The sequence below is a fragment of the Solanum verrucosum genome, unplaced genomic scaffold (assembly GCF_900185275.1).
Source record: "Solanum verrucosum unplaced genomic scaffold, falcon-dt-bn FXZP01000257.1, whole genome shotgun sequence".
NCBI classification, from domain to species: domain Eukaryota; kingdom Viridiplantae; phylum Streptophyta; class Magnoliopsida; order Solanales; family Solanaceae; genus Solanum; species Solanum verrucosum.
In genome coordinates this window covers 2,882,556-2,904,928 of record NW_026020539.1, presented here as the reverse complement: position 1 = coordinate 2,904,928, position 22,373 = coordinate 2,882,556, and the positions used below count along the sequence as shown (strand labels likewise).

Genomic DNA, 22,373 nt, shown 5'->3' with positions numbered 1-22,373 from the left:
TGTTTAATTTATGTCTTAATCTATTTTTCTTAAAGGGTGTGAAACACCTTAAAAATTAAATTAATATGGAAGGGAGGGGGTAGTATCACATCAAATTGACATAAACAAGTGAGCAAACAAAGTAGTTGTTGTGTTCATTAATTGAGAAGGAGACATTTGAAGTTTTCAACCACCACCGCTTCTTGAGGGTAACACACCAACCCCCACTTTCATTTGTAAAGTAAAATTAACAAATAGTACTATTTTTATACGTACCAATTATTTTCATTTAACGTTACTCACTACCTTTCTTCTATTTTTATGAATTTAAGGGGTTTTTCAATTATTACACAGACAAAAATTCTACATTAATTAATTAAAAGAATTTAATAAAGGAACGAATTGGGAGCGTGAAAGATAAAAAGAAAAAGCTTAAACTTTCTGTCGTTTTTTCCATTCCTAACTTTTCTGTTCTACTTAAGACCAATATTGTCTTCTACTTACATCTATCTATCATTTTGAGGATCAACAAAATGTTTCTAAAAACCTCAATTTCCACTACCAAAAAGCTCATCCAGAAAACGTTATACAATGTGAAATATTTATTCTCTGGTGGAGGTGGAGGTGGTGGATATCAAAAGATTCCAAAAACCTACACAGAGCAGAAGAGGATAATAATAATGTCGTCTCTGCCGCCAACAAAGGAAGACCAAGTTTCAAAGAGGAAGGAGATAATCATGTACGATGGAATAAATAAGAAATATGAAGAAAAAAGAATTAGAGATGAAACGAGTTATTTGGTGGCTCAAAAGCTAGACGAATTGAAAATGTTAGAGAATTACAAAGACGAACATGCTCTCGATATTGAACAAGTTCTTTATTACTACTCGCGTCTTACTTGCCCCGCTTATGTTGAAATTGTGGACAAATTTTTCATGCAAATTTACTCTGAACTTTTTGGAGCTAGTACAGTTAATTAACTTGTAATACTAATTCATTCTTCTTTTTCATCATTTTCATCTGCTATGGAAAATAACACCTTCGTCCTTCACTTGTCTACCTACCTCCATTTTCTCATCTCAAATAAATATACACTATATATTTTATATTTATTTTCGAAAAAGGCTCATAGTTACCCTCATCAAGCTTATTTTCTATATTTGCCCTTTTTCATTCCATTTAAAATGCATATTTTTTCTTGGATGGTTAACTCGATCTCATGTTCCCACCCGTATTTCTTTTGTGGAGTCTATGTGAATTTATTAATATCTTGATTAAAAAAAAAAGAATAGGGTAAAAAATATCCCTAAATTATGTAAAATGAATAAAAATGTTCTGAGTTGATAATTTGGTTCGAAAATGTCTTTGTCGTGAATAGTTTAGTCCAAAAATGTCCTTGTCGTTAATAGTTTGGTCTAAAAATATCCCTTTTCAAATAAATATATTGGTATTTCTTTTCTTTTTAAACACATTCTTTACCTAATGATGATTTTTTATATTAGAGAATGTTTGTCCTACTTCAATTCACAAAAGATTAAGAAATAAAATATTTTCGATTTTATTTTATAGTTATCATAAATGAAAATTAATGATGGGTCACTATGATCTTCTATATATGACCTATATTATCAGTTAAAAAGGTACATGGAGTTATTTTGTTTTAATTTTAAAAATGAGATTAAGAAGTACAAAAATATTATTTATTAGTTAAGGTGATTTTAAAAAAAGGAACAAGAATACAATTCTTTAAAAAAATAGTATTTTTGTATAGAAATGCCCTCATATTAACACCTTCATTAATTTTCATTTAGATAACGATAAAAATTTCTAATAAATAGAAAATATTATTATTTCGTAATATTTTTTGAATTGAAGTAAGATAAATATTTTCTAATTTTAAAAACCATCATTAGAAAAAGAATGTGTTTAAAAAGGGCATCTTTGACCCATTAATAAATATATATATATAAGGATATTTTTGGACCAAACTATTGACAATAAGAGCATTTATGAATTACCAAACTATCAATGGAGGATATTTTCGTTCATTTCACATAGTTTATTTTTATCGATTTTCCATAAAAAATAATCTCAATATAATTCACTACTAAAAAACTGCCGAAAAACAACGGTTGAAAGCGATGGACTGCATCGCTTTTTTGGTCAAAATCGACGAAAAAGTGATGCAGTCACTTTTGTCCTTGATGCTTTTCGAAAAGCGATGGACTGTGTCGCTCCAAAATGACGGACTGTGTCAATTTGGTTAGTTATTTTTTTATTTTTTTAGGAAAGCGACGGATGATGTCACTTTTTATTTTTTCAGAAAAGCGACGGACAAATTGCCGCAGTCCGTCGCGTTTTATGGAATATTTTTTTAAAAAGAATGCATAAAAGCGACAGCCAAAAGGTCTCTTGTCACGACCTGATTTCTCATGTCATGGTGGCGCCTACTACACCCCACCAGTAGGTAAGCCAAGCCCTTAGCCCTGAGCCATAAGCAACTGGCTACCAAGCGAAAGTCAACAACAAGGAACATAAAGCTTATAACGAAGCGAAGAAAGGGTAATCAATAGAAATGCAACAGAAGAAACTATTCCAAGACTTGACATCAATCAATAATCGAGCATCTAATCAAAATAAGAGTACAAAGTTTGTTACAAATACAAAGTAAGTACAAGTTTTATCTGAACACAATATAAGACTAAGCCTAGCAAAAATCAGACAGAAACCGACAACTTCAAAATCCTAGATCCCACCCTAGTTTCCGAGACTCCAAGATGCTCTGCACGACTCCAAATCAACGGCGATAATGTAACACCCCAAAAATTTCTAAGCTAATTCCTTAATTGCATGTAAAATTAAATAAGGTGATCCTTAAGTTACTCATATGTGTAAAGGTCATTTCTTTGGTGTTCAGATGGATTTAGATATGATTTAAGGTCACAAGAACCCCCTACCACTAAGTTAAGCTGAAATCTTCATTTTCGATTAAGTTTTGACATAAGATTCTACTTAGGTCAATTTCAAATGATCATATCTCCTAGCACATAATGAATTAGGTGGTCTGTGACCTACCAAATTAAAGGTCTTTGAATCCTCTTTCCAACGCCACCAAGTTTGCCTCATATCATGTCCAGAGTAAAAAGTTATGATTGTTTTACCAAAGAGACCCCAACCAACGAGCCGTGGGTTGAACGACGACCCGTCCTGTCAGGCCGTCGTTAGAGTATTGGGGGTCAACTTTTGGGACCCAAATCCTACGAATCCAACCGATGGGCTGTAGGTGAACCTACTAGCCGTCGTTTGGACCCGTAAATGGACTTTTGAGCCTTAAAAGCTCAATATATAAACCATGGATGGGATCTACGGTCCGTGGGTCAAACCACGACCTGTAGGTGGTCCCGTGGACAATTTTTGACAGCTTTTAAAGAGGGGTAGTTCGGTATTTTCCCACCCTCTCTAAGCCAAACCCACGACTTTTTTTCACCTAATTAAGGTCTAAATATTGTCAAAACATTATTTTATGTTCTTTAACACTTCAAAGACTTAGAGCAAGGATTCAAGAGGTAAAAGGCTAGGGTTTTCTATCGTTATTCGAATTTCATCGATTTCTCCAAGAACTTTGTTCTTCCCAAGTATGTCAGGCTATCATAGTGATGGACTGAGTTCATCCTCACGCCCTACATCTACTTTCTACCAGTAAAGAATAATCTAGGATTACATCCTTAGTTTTGATATTTCTTGAGATGAGTTCGTTGTTGAATTTCGAGTTGTTATTCCTAATTTTTGAGTTGCTATATATTATATATTGAAATTCTTGAGTTGATTATTCATGCCTATTTTTCAGCATGAACCTTATTATTTGAAGTATTCACTGAGTTATTGATGAGAATCTAATTAACCGAATAATTATCTTAAATTGATTTTCTCATAAGGTAAAAAAGAGTTTTTGAGGAAAGTTTAAAGAGGCGTTTTGAGTAAAGCTTAGGGGAATTGTTGACTCCCAAATTTATTTATTTTTTAAGTGAGAAAGGAGAAACTTTAATTTTTAAACAAGTAATGAGTTCAGAGTTAATTCAGAGTAGTTACCTCTTTTAAGAGGATAGTTGAGCAATTATCTCAAACCAGAGAAAGAGTAATGTTTTTATACATTGAGCAAAGGTAAATATTATTGAGAATAGTATTAAGCACCGATATGAGGGAGAGTTCAGAGAACTCACAGCCCCCATAAACCATGTCTTGCCAACATGGGTACATGATCATACTTTTTAGACGAATCCTTAGATCCTTCATGCATAACTTAGTGGATCCACTTAATTGAGGTGCTCTATATCCCGGCACGATATAGGACAATTCTGGAAGCGTGGACATGACGTTGTATCATCACTTAACTTATAGTGATGGTTTTCGGTTAGAGAATCTCCCAATAGAGTTAAAGTGTATTTTTATATATCACTTATTATGTTAAAGTTCAGAAAATGAGAAAGTATTTTTGTAAATTTTTATATGATTTCACTTCCTTATTTCTTTACATTTAGTCGAGTATATATCTATGTCTATTGCAACCTTTTCATTCAGTTGTTTGGTATTCAACTATATTACATACTCGTACATTCAATGTACTGATGTCATTCGACCTACATCTTTTATGATACATATAAAGGTGTTCAGGATCATCAATAGGTGTTTCGTTGAGATCACTTTGCACTTCAGAAACTTTTGGTGAGCCTCATTGCTTTTCGGAGGATTTTACAATTTACTTTCATGTTATTGTTGAGTTGTCGTGGGTCTTGTCCCGACTTATATCCTAGTATTAGAGGCTTCATAGATAGTTAGTGTTGATGAGTCTCTCAGTATTTCCCTTTTATTTGAGATTGTTTTGCAAAGTATTATTATTATTGCACTTAAGTATTTTTCGAAAGTTGAGTCAAGCATTTACTTGAGTTTGAATGTTATAAATTCAATTTTAAAGCTTATTTATTCTTGAGTAAGTCTTCCACTAGAGAGTCAGTCAGGCCAAAGGTTCGCTTGGGGATCATAAATGGTTCTCGAGTGCCGGTCACGTCTAGGGTATAGGCTCAAGGCGTAACAAATAACTCAAAATACTATCTACAGGGAGCATAAGTGTAGCATGAGTATAAACAATGGTACTCAGTTGGCATCGGTTGACTGAACTCAAAAGAGAACACAAGCATAAACAACAAGTAATAAGGAAAACATATCACATATAACTAAAGAGGAGATAATAAGTAGACAACAAATAAGGAACAAAAATAGGATACAAAGTATAAGAAGTCGAGTCAAGAATGTACCTAAAACGCAAGCCAACAACCTATTTGCAAGCAACTAAGATATACAAGTCAATTGCCCATGATCACGAGGACTCACAACCACAATTCAAAAACCAAAGCTTATAAGCTATCAGATAATCAATAATAGAGAACATAATATAGTCAAACAATAATCTAACCAGACCCCCATAAACCCCGAAGGTACAAATAACAAATATAACCCAACTGGCCCCCATAAACTGTAGGATGCAATCAAAAAACAAATATACTGGTGATAGGTAATGCATATGAATGCAGAGTATACAGTAGGACCATCAGTAACAATTTGTAACCATTAGTAACAAATAAGGGCCACCCAGCTAAAGAGTAAACTCCAAAGGGCATCAGTAAGGACCGCCCAGCTAAAGAGTATACTCCCAGAGGCGTCAGGACACCCAAATAAAGAGTAAACTCCCAGGAGCATGTCGAATTCGAAGAGGATAAGACCAGACCTCTAATATTGTAACAACCGGAAACTAGTAAACTAAACTAGAGAGTTTTAGAGCTTGACGTGACGGTTAGAATCGTAAATATGACTTCTCGTACTTAGAATGAAGGTTTTAGGGTTAGGGTGTCAAGGTACAACACCCCAAGGACCAACCAAGGGTCCTTGAGGGGGACCCAAAATAACCCCTAGAAACTGCCCAAAAATGGGCCACCTACGGATGGGACTCACGCCCAGTAAGTGGACCCACGCCCCGTGGGAAGGGGTTGTGGGTCATGACCCTAACTTAGGACCTCCAGTACCCCATCCACGATGACAAGCACGACCCGTGGACCCGCTCACGGTCCGTGGATCAGGGTCTCGTGGGTTGGGGCAGTTTTGGTTTTAAGTTATTTAAGTTAAGGGTTAAGGGAAGGTTCTAGAATTAATTAGTTATAAAGAGGTGTCGTTTTATTAGTAATTAGGCCACCTATATAAAGCTATTATACCATTAATTAGATGATTCCAAATCACTATTTTCAATTCACCAAAGAACCCAACTTCCCCCAAAAATCTTCTCTCTAGAAAACTCATGAAGAAGAAGAAGAAGAAGAAGAAGAAGAAGAAGAAGAAGAAGAAGAAGAAGAGAAGCAAGTTAGGGAAAATTCCTCCATTGATGCAAGCTTTTTGAGGGCTTTATAATCAATGTGCAATAGCTTATTCATCAATGGATTCTTCCATCTATGGATCCCCCTATATTTCCCCAATTGTGAAGATGAACCCTCAATTCTAGTTAGGATTTCTTCCTATATTATGGGTAGTGTTGAGTATGATTCCAATTGAGTGGATAGTACTTGTTTATGATTGATTTAGCATTGAATTATGTTATTATGAATATATTACATGTTTTCCATGGCTAACCCTAGTTTAATAGATGAAATTGTAGTAACGTGGGTTTATGCCATGAAAGGTGAAATTGAGGATTCATAGATGATCTTCTAGAATTGATGACTTATATAGTAATTGTTCATGAATGAAATCTTGTAAAAATTAATTGAATTAGATTATAGTATATATGATGAATCATGATAGTAAAGCTTGAAGTTGAACCTTTATGATGAATTAAGACTAGAATCACTTGATAATGAAGAATGTGATTAGATTGCCTTGAAATATAGGTATGACTTATGTTTGTAAGAGGTAAAGCTTTGAGAGTAAGGCTTGTAGACATGAGTGTTGATTGTTAGGGCTTTGAGAGTAAAGCTAATGTGTTGAATTAAGAATGTTCGAATGTTCAAATGTATAAAGTGATAGAAACACTTGAAACATGGATTGGTTGTCAAGGACATCCCTTCATGAGTCATGAATTAAGTAAGACTTAATAAGCTATCTTGTGGGATGTATGCCTAGCACTGAGTGTATATTGAATTGAGATGGAAGCTTTTACCTAGTTGAGTCCAGCTTCCAAGATGGGAACTCTCACAAGTAGAGTCCCAGTTTTTTCCAAGGTATATCTTATGAGATGGAGTCCCTCACAAGTGGAGTCCGGGTTTCCTAGTAGAATCTCCGTATCCAATAACTATGTGCATCGTAGGAAATTTAGCTAGTGGGTCCAACTAAGCTAACAAATCGATTCTACCATAGGCAAGTAGACCAACCCTTCTCGGTGTGGGTAACATCGGAGGGGATCATGTGAAAGATCATGTGGTCCCATATCGGTTAAGGATATATTCCCAATTAGTACAAGATTATTATGGAACTAAGACATATTTCAAGGAAGTATCTAGAAGTGTTCCAAGTTAATAATGAACTTAGACATGCTTAAGGAAGTATCTCGAGTGTTGCAACATAATGAACTAGGACATGCTTAAGGAAGTATCTCAAGTGTTAAAACCTAATGAACTTAGACATGCTTGAGTAAGTATTTCCTAGTGTTCAAAAGTAAAGAAGAGGGGCTAAGATGTGCTTAAAGAAGTATCTTCTAAGGTTTCAATGTCTTAAAAAGGGGGACTATTCTCCAAATCAAGAAGTATGAGTATGAGGACGTAAAAGTTGTACTTATCATGGGTAGGATTATGGGGTTTTATTCATGCATTGCACAAGTATGACTTAAAGTTACCTAAGGAAGTGTTCTCTTATATGATGTATGTTTAGATAAGATTGTGCTGTAGTTGCCTTCCTTTTTATGATTGACTAAAGGGGAGAGATTCCCTTGTCTATGAGAATTAAGCTAAGGGTGATACCATGAGATGGTAAATATGATTATGATGACCAAAGGGGATACTTAGAATGAATGGGATTATGGGGTCTTATTTATGCATTGTAAAAACATAACTTAAACCTACTTATGAAATTGTTCTCTTATGATATGAAAGTCTAACACTTGACTCTGTACATGGATTATGCTTTATGATGACTAATGCTTACATTATGTCTATGTTGGAGATTATGCTTATGATTATGTTATTATATCTTATGCTTATGGATTATGTCTTATGTTGACTAACCCTTATGTTATGCTAGTTATCATCTTTAGTACTTTTGTACTAACGCATACTCTTGCCTACATTCTCATCAAATGTACAGGTTCGGTGATTTAAGTTCCATTCTTGAAGATAGGTTTCTAAGGAGCAAGAAGTTGAAGACTTGGTGAGTCCTCATAGCTTCGGGGATAAAACCACTATTTCCTTTATGTATTTCTTTATGTTTTGAGACTATTGTATGGGCTATGTCCCAAGAGTTATTCAAAGTTGTAATAGATGGTTTGAGACAGAGTGTAGTAAGACTTCAGCTTCATTTTATAAAGACTTCGATTGTATGGATAAATTTTTAAAATTTCTGTACTTTTCTATTATCTTAGCTTATGATGTTCTAAGTGGCTTGTATGAGATCCCTTCGGGGTCAAGTACGCCATGTTACAACAAACTTGGTAATCAAAGCACAAGGTTTAGAATGGTTCTAGGATGTCTCAAACCACATCTAGTAGAGTCTTGTTCTAATAGAGTGGGAATGGTTCAAAGAAGCATTCCTTGATAGGTTCTTTCCCCGAGAGTTAAGTGAGGCTAAGGTGGAAGAATTCATTAACCTTAGGCAAGGTAGCATGATTGTTAAAGAGTATACCTTGAAATTTACCCAATTATCAAAGTATGCTCCATCTATGGTAGCGGATTCGAGGGATAGGATGAGTAGGTTCTTGACGGTTGTGTCCGACTTGGTTGAAGAAGAATGTCGTATGAAAATACTTCTTCATGACATGTATATCTCTAGTCTTATGGTGTATGCTCAACAAATTGAGGAGTCAAAACTCAAGAGAAATAATAGGGAGGCAAAAAGGGCTAGGACCAGTGATGGGAATTTCTCCAATGCTAACTCCGATGGGCAAGGTAGACCTAAGTCTAAACAAAGGTATTCCAGTCAAGACTCTTCCAACACCCCTAGGTTTGACCATGAGAAAGGTTGTGAGTCTCTATTACCTAAGCCTACTTGCACCAAGTGTTGAATGAATCACCATGGTAAGTGCCTAGCCGGCACAGAGGGTGTTTATGGTTGTGGAAAGAGTGGGCAAAAAATGAGAGATTGTCCGGTTCTTAAGGCTAAGAGAAGAGAGGATAAGCAAGTTGCCTCTAGTGGTCCAGATGAGAGTGCTCAGAAGAAGAATAGGTTTTATGTCCTCCAAGCTAAAAATGATCAAGAGTGACCTCCTTATGTGACTACCGATATGTGTTTCATGCTTTATTAGATTTTGGTATTTGTTTGGTCTTTTGTGACTTGATATGTTAGACTTTGAAGTTGTCTTTAGTATGAATGATATTTAGAAGAGTTTGTATAGGCTTACTCCCAAGGGGGAGATGACGTGCCTAGGTAGCAAGGCCATTGTGTGTTTATGTGTGGCCATGATTTCTTAATATGCATGTTCATGAAAATGTTTTGGTCTTGGTAGAAATGACTTATATGCGTTGTTTTACCTCATGTTGTAGTGCATTGAGTAGAGTTGCCTATTTGACTTCATGAGATGAATATATGAGCATGCTTTAGTTTGGAGTTGAAAGATTCCTCCTTGAATAAATGCTTTTTGAGAGTAAATTGCATATAGGCTCCATGAGTGTATGATTGAGCATGTTTTAGTTAGGAGATGGTAGTTCCTCCTTGAAAATGAGTAAATTTAGAATTTCATGCATTTTGGGTTGTTAGATGTAGTTCCTACTCCCTTATGCTGCATTGAATATGTTTAACTTCAAATTGAACTTTTCTTCCTTTGTTTATGTGCATTTAGATGAGTTGCATGCATGATGAGCTGCTAGTATAGAGTCATTTCCTTTAAGAAGTGTTTAGAATTGTCATTCGAGGACGAATGATCCCAAGGGAGAGATATTGTAACAACTAGAAACTAGTAAGCTAAACTAGAGAGTTCTAGAGCTTGACGTGAGGGTTAGAATCATAAATATGACTTCCCGTACTTAGAATGAAGGTTTTAGGGTTAGGGCGTTAAGGTACGACCCCCCAAGGACCAACCAAGGGTCCTTGAGAGGGACCCAAAATAGCCCCTAGAAACTGCCTAAAAATGGGCACCCTACGGATGAGACTCACGCCCCGTGGGAAGGGGTCGTGTGTCAAGACAACAACTTAGGACCTCCATTACCCCATCCACGGATGACCATCACGGCCTGTGGACCCATTCACGTTCCGTGGGTCGGGGTCTCGTGGGTTGGGGGAGTTTTGGTTTTAAGTTATTTATGTTAGGGGTTAAAGAAAGTTCTAGAATTAATTAGTTATAAAGAGGTGTCATTTTATTAGTAATTAGGCCACCTATATAAAGCTATTATACCATTAATTAGATGATTCCAAATCATTATTTTCAATTCACCAAAGAACCCAACTTCCCCCAAAAATCTTCTCTCAAGAAGAAGAAGAGAAGCAAGTTAGGGAAAATTCCTCCATTGATGCAAGATTTGTGAGGGCTTTATAATCAAGGTATGTGTCACGACCCAAGCCTAGGGCCTAGACGTGACATGGCGAATGAGGAACCCGAAGGAACCCCAAACAAGCCTCTCAAACTTGTCATCACACTTCATCGGTCGCGGAAGTACATTCAACATTAATTAACGGGAAATAGGGACTAAGGCAAACCATTTCAAAATGACATCATAGAATAAGAGTCAAGCTCGTTTACAAAATACTTGTCCAACTCACACCTCTACATACATAGATAGGACGGGGGCCATGACATATTACCGGCTCCCCTCATAGTTAAAATACAATTGCAAGCTAAAGTCTCAAAACATAGGAGTAAGAAACATAGCATAGCCCTCGAATTATTGAGGACTCACCAACAAACTCGGATAAGCGTCGTACTAGCCACGTGAATGGAGAGAAGGATCAAGAGTAGCTCCGGTCCCTACATGGTGACATCATGTAGGCAAAATATGCGTTAGTACTTGGAATGTACTAAGTATGCGGGGTGCAACACAACAATAAACAAGGACACAATCGAAATACAAGAAATAGTTTCATAGGCATTATGAATAACAATATGAGGATGCATGATCAAAGTGAAGTCAAAACATGTTTAAGTAAATCTATATTAATAGTAGATATCATATGTGTATGCATGATCCAACCAATCTATAACCCCAACTTAGGATGGGGGATGCCGTTCACACCCGGACACCCTGGTGGCAAGGTATAAACCCCTCACATGGTTGATGTTGGTCACACCCCAAGCATCCTAGGTGGTGAGATATAAACCTCTCACATGGTTGATGTTGGTCACACCCCAAACATCCTAGGTGGTGAGATATAAACCTCTCACATGGTTGATGTTGGTCACACCCCAAACATCCTAGGTGGTGAGATATAAACCTCTCACATGGTTGTCCGGTTCTTTTCCCCCGGACCGGGCATGGTCATGCAACACTTTATATAGGAAATTCTCATTAGGCTCTAATGCAATCTCACGTATGGAATGAACATATACACAAGCTTAGTTTGTCATCAACACATCTTTGAAGTTCCATACATCTCATAACTCAAGCTTTAAAACATCAATTTATCAATTCTCCATAGTTGGACATTTTGTCAAACACCTTGAAGGCATGTAATGAAATCAAAGAGCATGGAAATTAGGGTAGTAATTATGCAACCAAAACAGTGAACAACCTACAACAACACCTTTACATTCATAACATGATCACATTATCTTCATTGGATTCTCATTCATATAATGTCATGATAACACTCCAATTTCTCATACTATGCCTTTAAGGCCATAAGCCTCACATACCAATACACCAACAATACACCATAAAATAAGCATGGGTAATGACATACTTCAACAATCTAAAGACCTTTAAACAAGTTTGATTCATATACATTCATTATCTAGCAACCACTTCATAAAGGCATAAACTAGGAATAGGGAGAAATCATGGGTTCATGGAGTATTTTCATCTTAAATCGTCAATACAACAACAATATAACCATAAAGTGCCATTAGAAACCTTTTAAAACCATTTGATGGAAGAACCCATGAGATTGAGTGAAAACCTAGATTTTTCATATTTTGAAGTAACTTTGGATTTGGCTCCTTGAATGGAAAATTAGACAAGGATCAAGACCCCCATACCTTTGCTATGATCTCCCACGAAAATTGATGAAGAAAGCCTTGAATCCAAAGCCCTAGCTTCCACTTCTTCTTCTTCTTAAATGGAGGATTGTAGAGAGGGAAATGTTTTTTTTTGGGATGGGAATTGGATTATGGTATCTAGGAATTAATATAAGTCCTTTGAAAAAAAGGGTCCAACACTTAGAAAAAAAAACAGGCGGGTGAACAGTAGATGAACAGTAAAATCAGCTACTGGAATTTGGATTTTCTGCCGGACAGACTTTACGAAAATGGGCATAACTTCTTCTTCCGAACTCCGAATAAGGTGAAACGAAGTGAGTTAGATAGCTAACTCAAAGGGCTTTCCATGGATATATTATTGGCCACCAAATAATTTGTGTGCTAGGAGATATGACCCTCCAAAGTAGACCCTCGAAAAAGGCTTCACTTGGAAATTTTGGATTTTGATACGGTTGCTCTAAAATTTGGGTTAGACCCATTTCCCACTCAATTTGACCCCCTAAACAAGAATATGAAGTCGGATTTTCGAAAAACGAAACGGATTTTGAGATATATGGAAATTACAATTATAGGTGTTTCCGAAGCACATTTTCGGGCATTTTTTGGGGTCGTTTCAGTATGATAGCTTATTCATACATGGATTATTCCATCTATGGAGCCCCATAGATTTCCCCTAATTGTGAAGATCCCAATTCTAGCTAGAGTTTCTTCATATATTGTGGGTAATGTTGAGTATTATTCCAATTGAGTGGATAGTACTTGTTTATGATAGATTTAGCATTGAATTATGTTATTATGAAGATATTACATATTTTCCATGGCTAACCCTAGTTTAATTGATGAGATTGTAGTAATGTGGGTTTATGCCATGAAAGGTGAAATTGAGGATTCATAGATGATCTTCTAGAATTGATGACTTCTATAGGAATTGTTCATGAATGAAAGCTTGTAAACATGAATTGAATTAGATTATAGTATATATATATGATGGATCATGACTAGTAAAGCTTGAAGTTGAACCTTTATGATGAATTAAGACTAAAATCACTTGATAATGAAGAATGTGATTAGATTGCCTTGAAATCTAGGTATGAATGATGTCGGTAAGAGGTAAAGCTTTGAGAGTAAGGCTTGTAGTCATGAGTATTGATTTTAAGGCTTTGAGATTAAAGATAACGTGTTGAATTAAGAATGTTCAAATGTATAAAGTTATAGAAGCACTTGAAATATGGATTGGTTGTCAAGGACATCCCTCCATGAGTTATGAATTAAGTAAGACTTAATAAGCTATCTTGTGGGATGTATGCCTAGCACCGAGTGTATATTGAATTGAGATGGAAGATTTTACCTAGTTGAGTCCGGCTTCCAAGATGGGAACTCTCACAAGTAGAGTCTAAGTTTCCCAAGGTATATCTCATGAGATGGAGTTCCTCACAACTGGAGTCTGGGTTTCCTAGTAGAATCTCTGTATCCTATAACTATGTGCATCGTAGGAAATTTAGCTAGTGGGTCCAACTAAGCTAACAAATCGGTTCTACCCTAGGCAAGTAGATCAACCCTTCTCGGTGTTAGTGTAACATTGGAGGGGATCATGGGAAAGCTCATGTGGTCCCATGTCGGTTAAGGCTATATTCCCAATAGTACAAGATTATTATGGAACTAAGACATATTTCAAGGAAGTATCTAGAAGTGTTCCAAGTTAATAATGAACTTAGACATGCTTAAGGAAGTATCTCGAGTGTTCCAATATAATGAACTAGGACATGCTTAAAGAAGTATCTCAAGTATTCAAACCTAATGAACTTAGACATGCTTGAGTAAGTATTTCATAGTGTTCAAAAGTTAAGAAGAGGGGCTAAGATATGCTTAAAAGAAGTATCTTCTAAGCTTCCAATGTCTTAAAAAGGGGGACTAGTCTCCAAATCAAGAATTATGATTGTGAGAACCTAAAAGTGGTACTTAGCATGAGTAGGATTATGGAGTCTTATTCATGCATTGCACAAGTATGACTTAAGGTTACCTAAGGAAGTGTTCTCTTATATGATGTATGTTTAGATATGATTGTGCTATAGTTGCCTTTCTTTATATGATTGAATAAAGGGGAGAGATTCCCTTGTTTATGAGAATTAAGCTAAGGGTGAGACCATGAGATGGTAAATATGATTATGATGACCAAAGGGGATACTTAGCATGAATGGCATTATGGGGTCTTATTCATGCATTGCACAAATATAACTTAAAGCTACTTATGAAATTGTTCTCTTATGATATGAAAGTCTAAGACTTGACTCTGTACATGGATTATGCTTTATGATGACTGATGCTTACATTATGTCTATGTTGGAGATTATGCTTATGATTATGTTATTATATCTAATGCTTATGGATTATGTCTTATGTTGACTAACCCTTATGTTTGCTCTTATGATGTTATGCTAGTTATCATATTTAGTACTTTTGTACTAACGCATACTCTTGCCTACATTCTCATCAAATGTAGGGTTCGGTGATTTGAGTTCCATTCTTGAGGATAGGTTTCTAAGGAGCAAGGAGTTGAAGACTTGGTGAGTCCTCATAGCTTCGGGGATAAAACTACTATTTCATTTATGTCTTTCTTTATGTTTTGAGACTATTGTATGGGCTACGTCTCAAAGGTGTAATAGATGGTTTGAGACTAAGTGTAGTAAGACTTTCACTTCGTTTTATAAAGACTTCGATTGTATGGATAAAGTTTTAAAATTTCTGTACTTTTCTATTATCTTATGTTATGATGTGCTAAGTGGCTTGTATAAGATTCCTTCGGGGTCAAGTACACCATGTTACATCTAGGGTGTATCCCTGGGTCGTGACAAATATGCGAATAGGCAACGATCAATCAATAGGGGCATCAGGCAGTAGCCAAAAGTGCGATTAGCTCCATAGAGGATCATGAGTAGCCAAAAGTCATGCAAGAAAGGGCGTCAATTCATTTTACTAGTTAAATAAAAAAAATTAAGTACATCTGAGATGCCTCTAATATCTCAAAATCAGTAAATCAAGTGATCCAGGTGATACGACTCCTGTTAAAACCAGTTTGGAATAAAAGCTGAAGAAAAATAGCATTTCTATAATGACCTAGTCAGTCATTTTTGGAAATTTTCATAAAATTACCATTTTATCCCATTCGATATTGGTCCCGAGTCATTTTTGAATGAGTTTTGAAATTGGTTTCGAGTTTTGAGTTAAAAGTTGTGAATTTTGAGAATTTTAGGATTCAAAAGGCTAAAATTGTTAAAAAGTAATTTTTAGTGTTTTTTAGAGTTTTGAGTGTCGGAATGAAATTATGTTGATTCTATCAGTTTCAGATTGTGGAAATTGGTTTAACAGAATTGTCGGTTTCGAATTCGGTGTCTTTTTTAGGATTTGAGGTGCTAAATTGGAAATTATTGAGATTTGAGCCTTTGAGTTGACTTCAGTCAAAATTTGGGGTTTGGATGCTTAGATCAGAATTTTTAGTTTGCAGATCAATAAATTTCATTTTGATTAAGGGTCTAAATAAGATGACTTGGAACACCAAAACTCAATTTTAAGTAACGACTTTGATTTAATAAATAATCCCTTTTTAAAATGTCACTTTAATTGAAAAAAACTTTTTTTACTCAAAACAATTTCCTTATTTTAAGAGCGGAGTGACAAAAATAGGAATGTGACATTACATATACTAGATTCATACATCCATTATTCCTACCCAAACATCCCTCTTAGGCACATCTATGCAGATTTCTTAAATCCATTATTCCCAGCCAATCGAGGGGGTGCTTCTGAACCCTAGTGTGAGGACGACTCTAAATTGGAGGATGTTGCAATACCTAATAGATTTATTATCATGAAGACTTTGACATTACTATTTCAATGGAGAAAGGAGATGAAGAAGATAAAATAGATGAATTTGGAAATTTAATTAAAAAATAATAATTTTGTTTAGCGGTCAGATTTATATAAAAAGAGGAAATTAGATAATTTTAATTGAAATGGGGTAATATTAGTTGATTTGAAGATTTCCATCCTATGAGGTGTACGAATGATAAATTTATAAAGGGTAGGAATATGAATAACTTGATATTAATGATAGGAGTAAGATCAACTAATAAATACTCCTTCATTTCAAATTAATTGAATTGTTGATGTGTTCACACCCTTTAAGAAAAGGAAGATTAAAGATATAAATTAGTCATAGCTTTCCATTTTTACCCTTATTAATTATTGTCAAAATTATGATTAAAATAACTAAATATTAATTATAATAACTAATTCCAATACTAACTAATGAGGGTAAAATTGGAAGAATAATCTAAAAGTAGTCTTGAAAATTAAATAATTAAGTTAATTTGAAAAGTGAAAATTATCTCAACAATTCAATTAATTTGTAATGGAGGGAGTAAAAGTTAAAGAGATATTTTTGATCATTTCCCCCCTTTAATAATAATTAGTATTTGATATTCTAGTTAGTCATGACTCATAAGGGTGTTCTTTTTGGACATTAGAAAATAGATCTTTGTAGTTGGCATTTTGAACAACTAGAATAATATATATAGCATTTCATCAATTTTAAAATAAATGGTATTTTTTAATTTGGAAACACTTCTTAAAAATTACTTATTTTTAGAAAATAAAAATATATTTTACTAAATTTTATTTAGTACTTTTTCATTATATAAAACTAAAATTAGAAAAAAACATCATTGATGACTTTTTGATTATATAAAATATCATTTACTTTAAAATAAATAAAAAATTAAAACATCATTTATATAAAAAAATACTCCTTTCACTTATTTTAAAATAAATTAAAAAACTAAAAACATAATTTATTTTATAACAGAAATACTATACTATAATTTCCTGTGGACGAAAAAAAAAATTTGACCATCCTTTTAAGACAGTTGCATTAATTTACCAAAATAAATAAATAAAAGAAAACTTTCCCTCGCTCTCAAATTTAGGGGGCGGGAATGGGATACTGTTTTTAAATTGGTGTGTCCTGTGGTGTGAGCCCTAAGATAAGAGGAAATGGCTCAAGAGGCGCGGCTCAACCTCCGAATGCAAAGGGAGCTTAAGCTCCTTCTCACCGATCCACCTCCCGGCGCCTCCTTTCCTTCTCTTACTTCTTCCTCCTCTCTTTCCTCCATTCATGCCTGTAAATTTTCAACTTTCTTTTTCATTATTTCTCATTTATCTCCAGTTATGTTGAATTCCCTTTTTTTATTTTTTCCACACTATTTGCAGTAATTGAAGGCCCTGAAGGAACTGTGTATGCTAAAGGACTCTTTAAACTCAAAATTCAGATACCTGAAAGGTTTTTCTTCTCTTTTAATTAAATTTTTTATGTGTTGTGTGGTTCAATTCTTGACCTTTATTTGTTTGTTTGACCAGGTACCCCTTTCACCCTCCCATTGTCACTTTCCTAACGCCCATTTATCATCCAAATATTGATAATGGTGGCCGTATTTGCTTGGATATTCTCAATCTTCCTCCAAAGGTTTGCCAACTGTGTCAGATTACTAGTAACTTCAATTTTTATGTGAAAACTAGTGTTGTAGACTTCTGATTGAGAGTTGAAAACATATAGTTAAATAGCACTTGCCCTGGGGATTTACTTATTTTGTACTTTGTCTTCTAGATGTGGAAACTCAAACCACTGCAACTCTCATACATTCAGACAGCACTAGCATACTGTTGTCTAAAATCCATCATCCAGTAACAAGAAAGTTGCCTTCTTCCAGTTTCCAGAGCCTGTATAAATATCATTTCATGTTGGGTTCAAAGTGTATAGTAGTTGCTCAAGTTATGAGCTTGTACAAGTGATCACAATCGTGCATAACATCTCATCTGTTGATTCTCCTTAAGGATCTAATTGATATTAATCCTTGGTTAAGATTGTCCAACATGGAATGGAATAGTTTGAGACCTGGACTGCAACTAGCATTTGATATCTTTTATGTGCTCCTTTTGCTTTCACAAGTAGTCTGACTGTGTAGTGGCTTTCACTCGTCTTTGTAGCTCGCTTATGTATGTTTAACATATAGAGGTTTTGTTTCTTCAAATTATTCTTTTTATTTTTTATTTTTAAATTGGTTACTTTCTTCAAATCATTCTTCTTATTAATTGAGTAAATTTTAGACTACTGTCTTGTACTTCCAAATTAATTTTCTTATTATCCTGAATAAGGTATAGAGATTGCACCCACACAATATCTTTTCACTGTAAGGAATAAAGTACGCAAGCACTCTTGCTCTTTTTATGGTTTCCCAATGAATCTACCTTATGTGCTGTAGTCAAATCAATTCCTTTTTATCACATGACAATGGTCACAATTGCTGATAGTTTCTGCTTGCTGGTTATGCATTGAAGGGTCAAATCTTCTCTTTGCGAACGCCTTCAAGCAATCTTCTTCTATATTTTTTTTTTGATAACCGAGAAATCCGTCTTTGACCTGCCATTTGGACCAATCACAGCCTTTTAAACTCAATGGATAATGGGCCCGCCCCTCTACCCTTCTCCACTTAAATACCGGGCTTCGCTTTGCGTGGTGTGGGGCTTGAACCTGCGACCTAAGCCACAAATCCTCCACCTTTTGCCACTTGAGCTAGGCCTTGGGGGCCAATCTTCTTCTATATTACTGATCAAGTAATGGTATTCATTCTGCTTGAATTATCTTATTGGACTTCACACATGGGGAACTAACATTTAAGAGTCTTCACATGCCAATGATTACAGAATCATAGCTTAACTTAAACACCATAATATTCATGTTTATTATGCTGTTTTTGGATCTCGGATATCTATTTTTTCTGCGTACATGCAATCTTTGATATCTACCATTCTATAATAACTCTCGTAAATTTAACAAAAGTTTGTGTCTTTATATATTGCTCATAGTGGTGGTCAATTCAATAAAACAGGGAGCATGGCAGCCATCTTTGAATATTTCAACTGTCTTAACAAGTATAGGTTTGTTACTAAGTGAGCCTAATCCTGATGATGGGTTAATGCATGACGCGGTGAGTTAATATTCTTGCAGTGTGGTAATTTGTACTAGAACCTACCCTGTTTGATTGTAGTGTGCTCGTAATGCTTATTATGTGCAGAGCACGGAGTACAAATACAATAGACAAGCATTTGACCACAAGGCAAGATCAATGACTCAAAAGTACGCCACGTCTGGAGCAAGTGATTTTGGGGGTCATGACCAAGAAATCCAAACTCTTACAAATGCAAGAGAAGGAATTGTAAGAAGATGCTTAGATGAATATGATTATGTTTATTAGTTTTTGACCAAATCTCACACATGATCCCTGCAGGTTGAAGTCAAAGAATTAAATATACCAAAATCTGAGGTCCCTGATCATTTTGTGAACCAGAAGGGATTACGTGGACTCAGCAGAAAGTTGTCACTAGACTCTGCTGGACGTGCACAAAGGCATAATGGTGAGACTGTGAGTGAAGTGCCTATTGATCATATCTTAACTAAGCAGATGGAAGTTAGCAAACAAGGTATGGAAGAATGTCCCATCGAGTGTGACTTGAATCAGGATGAAGTACAACAGAGAACCAAGAAACTATCTTCAGAAATTGTGAGTCCATCTAAAGTTAGAAATGGTGAGAAGAAGAACTATATGGCAAAAACTAAATGTTCTGCCAGTTTGGAACCCCAAAGTATTTTTCTGAATTATGCAGATATACAGGCCTTGCCACAGGCTGTAAGCAATTCAGGGAAGACTGCCAATCCACATAATAGTGAGATGAGAAATGTCAGCATAAATAAGAGTACAAATAAGCTGTTGCTTAAGTCAACCGATTTCACCCAAAAACACGAGGATCTTGAGAAGTTGCAGGTCAAGCCTCAGCTGTCAGTCCAACTTCAGTCCACTGCATCATGTCAAACTCTTTCGTTGTCAGGGACCCCTGGTCATAACAATAAGCAACCTCATAAAAAGGCTTCTGATCAAAATGGAAATGGTTTCTTCACGAGGCATAAGAAGCTGGGTTTAACTGGCAGGAGACATCCTTTTGACACATCCAGTTCATCTCAATGTCATCAGAAGTGTGACAAAGAGAATTTAGCTCCATCTCAAAACCTACCTGCTTCAGAATCTGATTCATGCACTGATTCAGCGTCCAGTTTATTATTTCCTTCACAAACTGGTGATACTTGTGATGTGTGGACTAGGAAGTCATCTAATCGTTGTGGGACTTTGAAGAATCTGCCACTACAAGCTATAGAGCACTCTGGAGAGGGTAAGGACAATATCTTTCAGTTGACCTCTCAATCTGGGCAACATTCCACAGCCCTTTCATGTGAGAACTTATGTGATCATAAGCAGCCCAACCAAGATGAGAATATATACTATAACAAGAACATGAAGCAACAGGAAAAAGAATCACCACAATGTGAAGCTGTGATTGTATTGGACAGTGAGGATAGTGAAGATGAAAGGAGTGTTCATAAAAGGTCCAAGTTGTCGCTAGTGCGAAGACATGTGTCAGGTAAGCGAAAGGCTTAATTGTTGATTTGAATTTTCCTTTTGGAAGCTTATGCTGTGGACATAGTAAACTTGTATACTATGATATGCCTTGTTGGTCCTTCAGGGCTCCCGGCCCTCTGCTGTCAAACTTTTCCTTCTTTTCCAATATCTTTGCCTAGTATTTCTAGGCATATTATCAGCCAAAGGAATATGACAAAAGTACTTAGTATGATTAAGAAAGTGGTGTCATACATACGTTTACTGCAATCTTTTTATCCAATATCTTGAAATGTTTGTCCATTTTCATTTAAGTACCTTCTCTTTTTTATCTCTATAGGAAAAATAATACTAGTACTCTCCCTGTAGCAATATATGCTCTTCTTTTTTTATCATATGGAAGTACTAAAATGTTTGACATCATTTCATATTTACATATATTTTGCAATTATCAATAATTTAAATTCATTAATATATTCAAATTATAAATCTTGACGGGATGTGTCTATCAATTTAACTTTTCAAACACTAGTTCAATATTTCTCTTTCATTATTACCAAGACATATGTAAGTCAAAATAATCCAGTAAAATAATACCATCTAGTGAAATGAAATGAGGCCAAAACATTTTAGAAATGCCTAAGAGATGGAACTTGATTGCCATGCTATGGAAGATCTTCATTAGTCGCAGAAGTATTGTTTGGATGATGTCAAGAAAGATTATTGAGGTCTTGCTCAACTGAGAAGAAGCAAGTACATTGTTGACACAGAGATGTATAGAGGATTGATCCAAGTTGCATTTGGTGGACTCTGAAAAGAGAGAAATTTCAGATGTTTTGAAGACATTAGCAGTTCATTTCAGAGGATTAAGTTGAATTGCTTTGGACTTTTCTGTTTTGGGCCTAACCAGAGATACATAGAAGATATTGCTTCAGTGATGGACACTTGTTTTTTTTATTTGGTTGATGAAGCAGTTTATTCTTCTTTTTCACTTGTAAATATGGTTTCAGTAAAACCTTGGTGCTGTATTAATAAATATATACAAATGGTTACCTTCTATTGATCCAACATACCGGGACAACCATCACTGAGGAATGATTCCAACCACAATTTGTTTCACTCTTCCACTTCCACTACATAAAGAACATGTAAGTTCACGTTTTACAATTTATGTGTCATGACAATTAATCTATTTAACGTGTTCCTTTAATGACTTCTGTGAATATTAGGAAGTTAGACCTATTCCTCTCCCAAAATAACCTATTCCTCCATTTATCTTATTGAAAAATTTACTCCATCCGTCCAATAATAATTGTCCACTATATTATTTTGGGATGTCCAACAATATTTGTCCTCTTTATGAAATCAATGAATTATTTTACACTTAGTTCCTAATTTACCCTTATCATTAATTATAGTTATTTCTCTATTACATTTTTCAAGACATTATATTTACTATTTACTATATTCAAAGGGTGATATAGTAAAATTATCTTTCTATTTATAGTTTCTTAAGA

General features: G+C 35.2%; 2 protein-coding genes across 2 annotated transcripts; both read left to right on the top strand.

The window, feature by feature from the left end:
* The first annotated feature begins 512 nt into the window (after positions 1 to 512).
* On the top strand, positions 513 to 959 carry LOC125809907 (uncharacterized). The gene has a single exon (XM_049489451.1). The coding sequence runs from the start codon at positions 513 to 515 to the stop codon at positions 957 to 959; it is 447 nt and encodes a 148-aa protein (XP_049345408.1).
* Positions 960 to 17,387: 16,428 nt separating this feature from the next.
* LOC125809946 (uncharacterized) lies at positions 17,388 to 21,165 on the top strand. Its single transcript, XM_049489480.1, has 6 exons — positions 17,388 to 17,531; positions 17,621 to 17,690; positions 17,768 to 17,873; positions 19,297 to 19,395; positions 19,483 to 19,623; positions 19,696 to 21,165. Exons 1-6 carry the CDS (start codon positions 17,405 to 17,407, stop codon positions 20,896 to 20,898), a joined length of 1,746 nt encoding a protein of 581 aa, XP_049345437.1. The 5' UTR covers positions 17,388 to 17,404; the 3' UTR covers positions 20,899 to 21,165.
* The last annotated feature ends 1,208 nt before the right edge of the window (positions 21,166 to 22,373 follow it).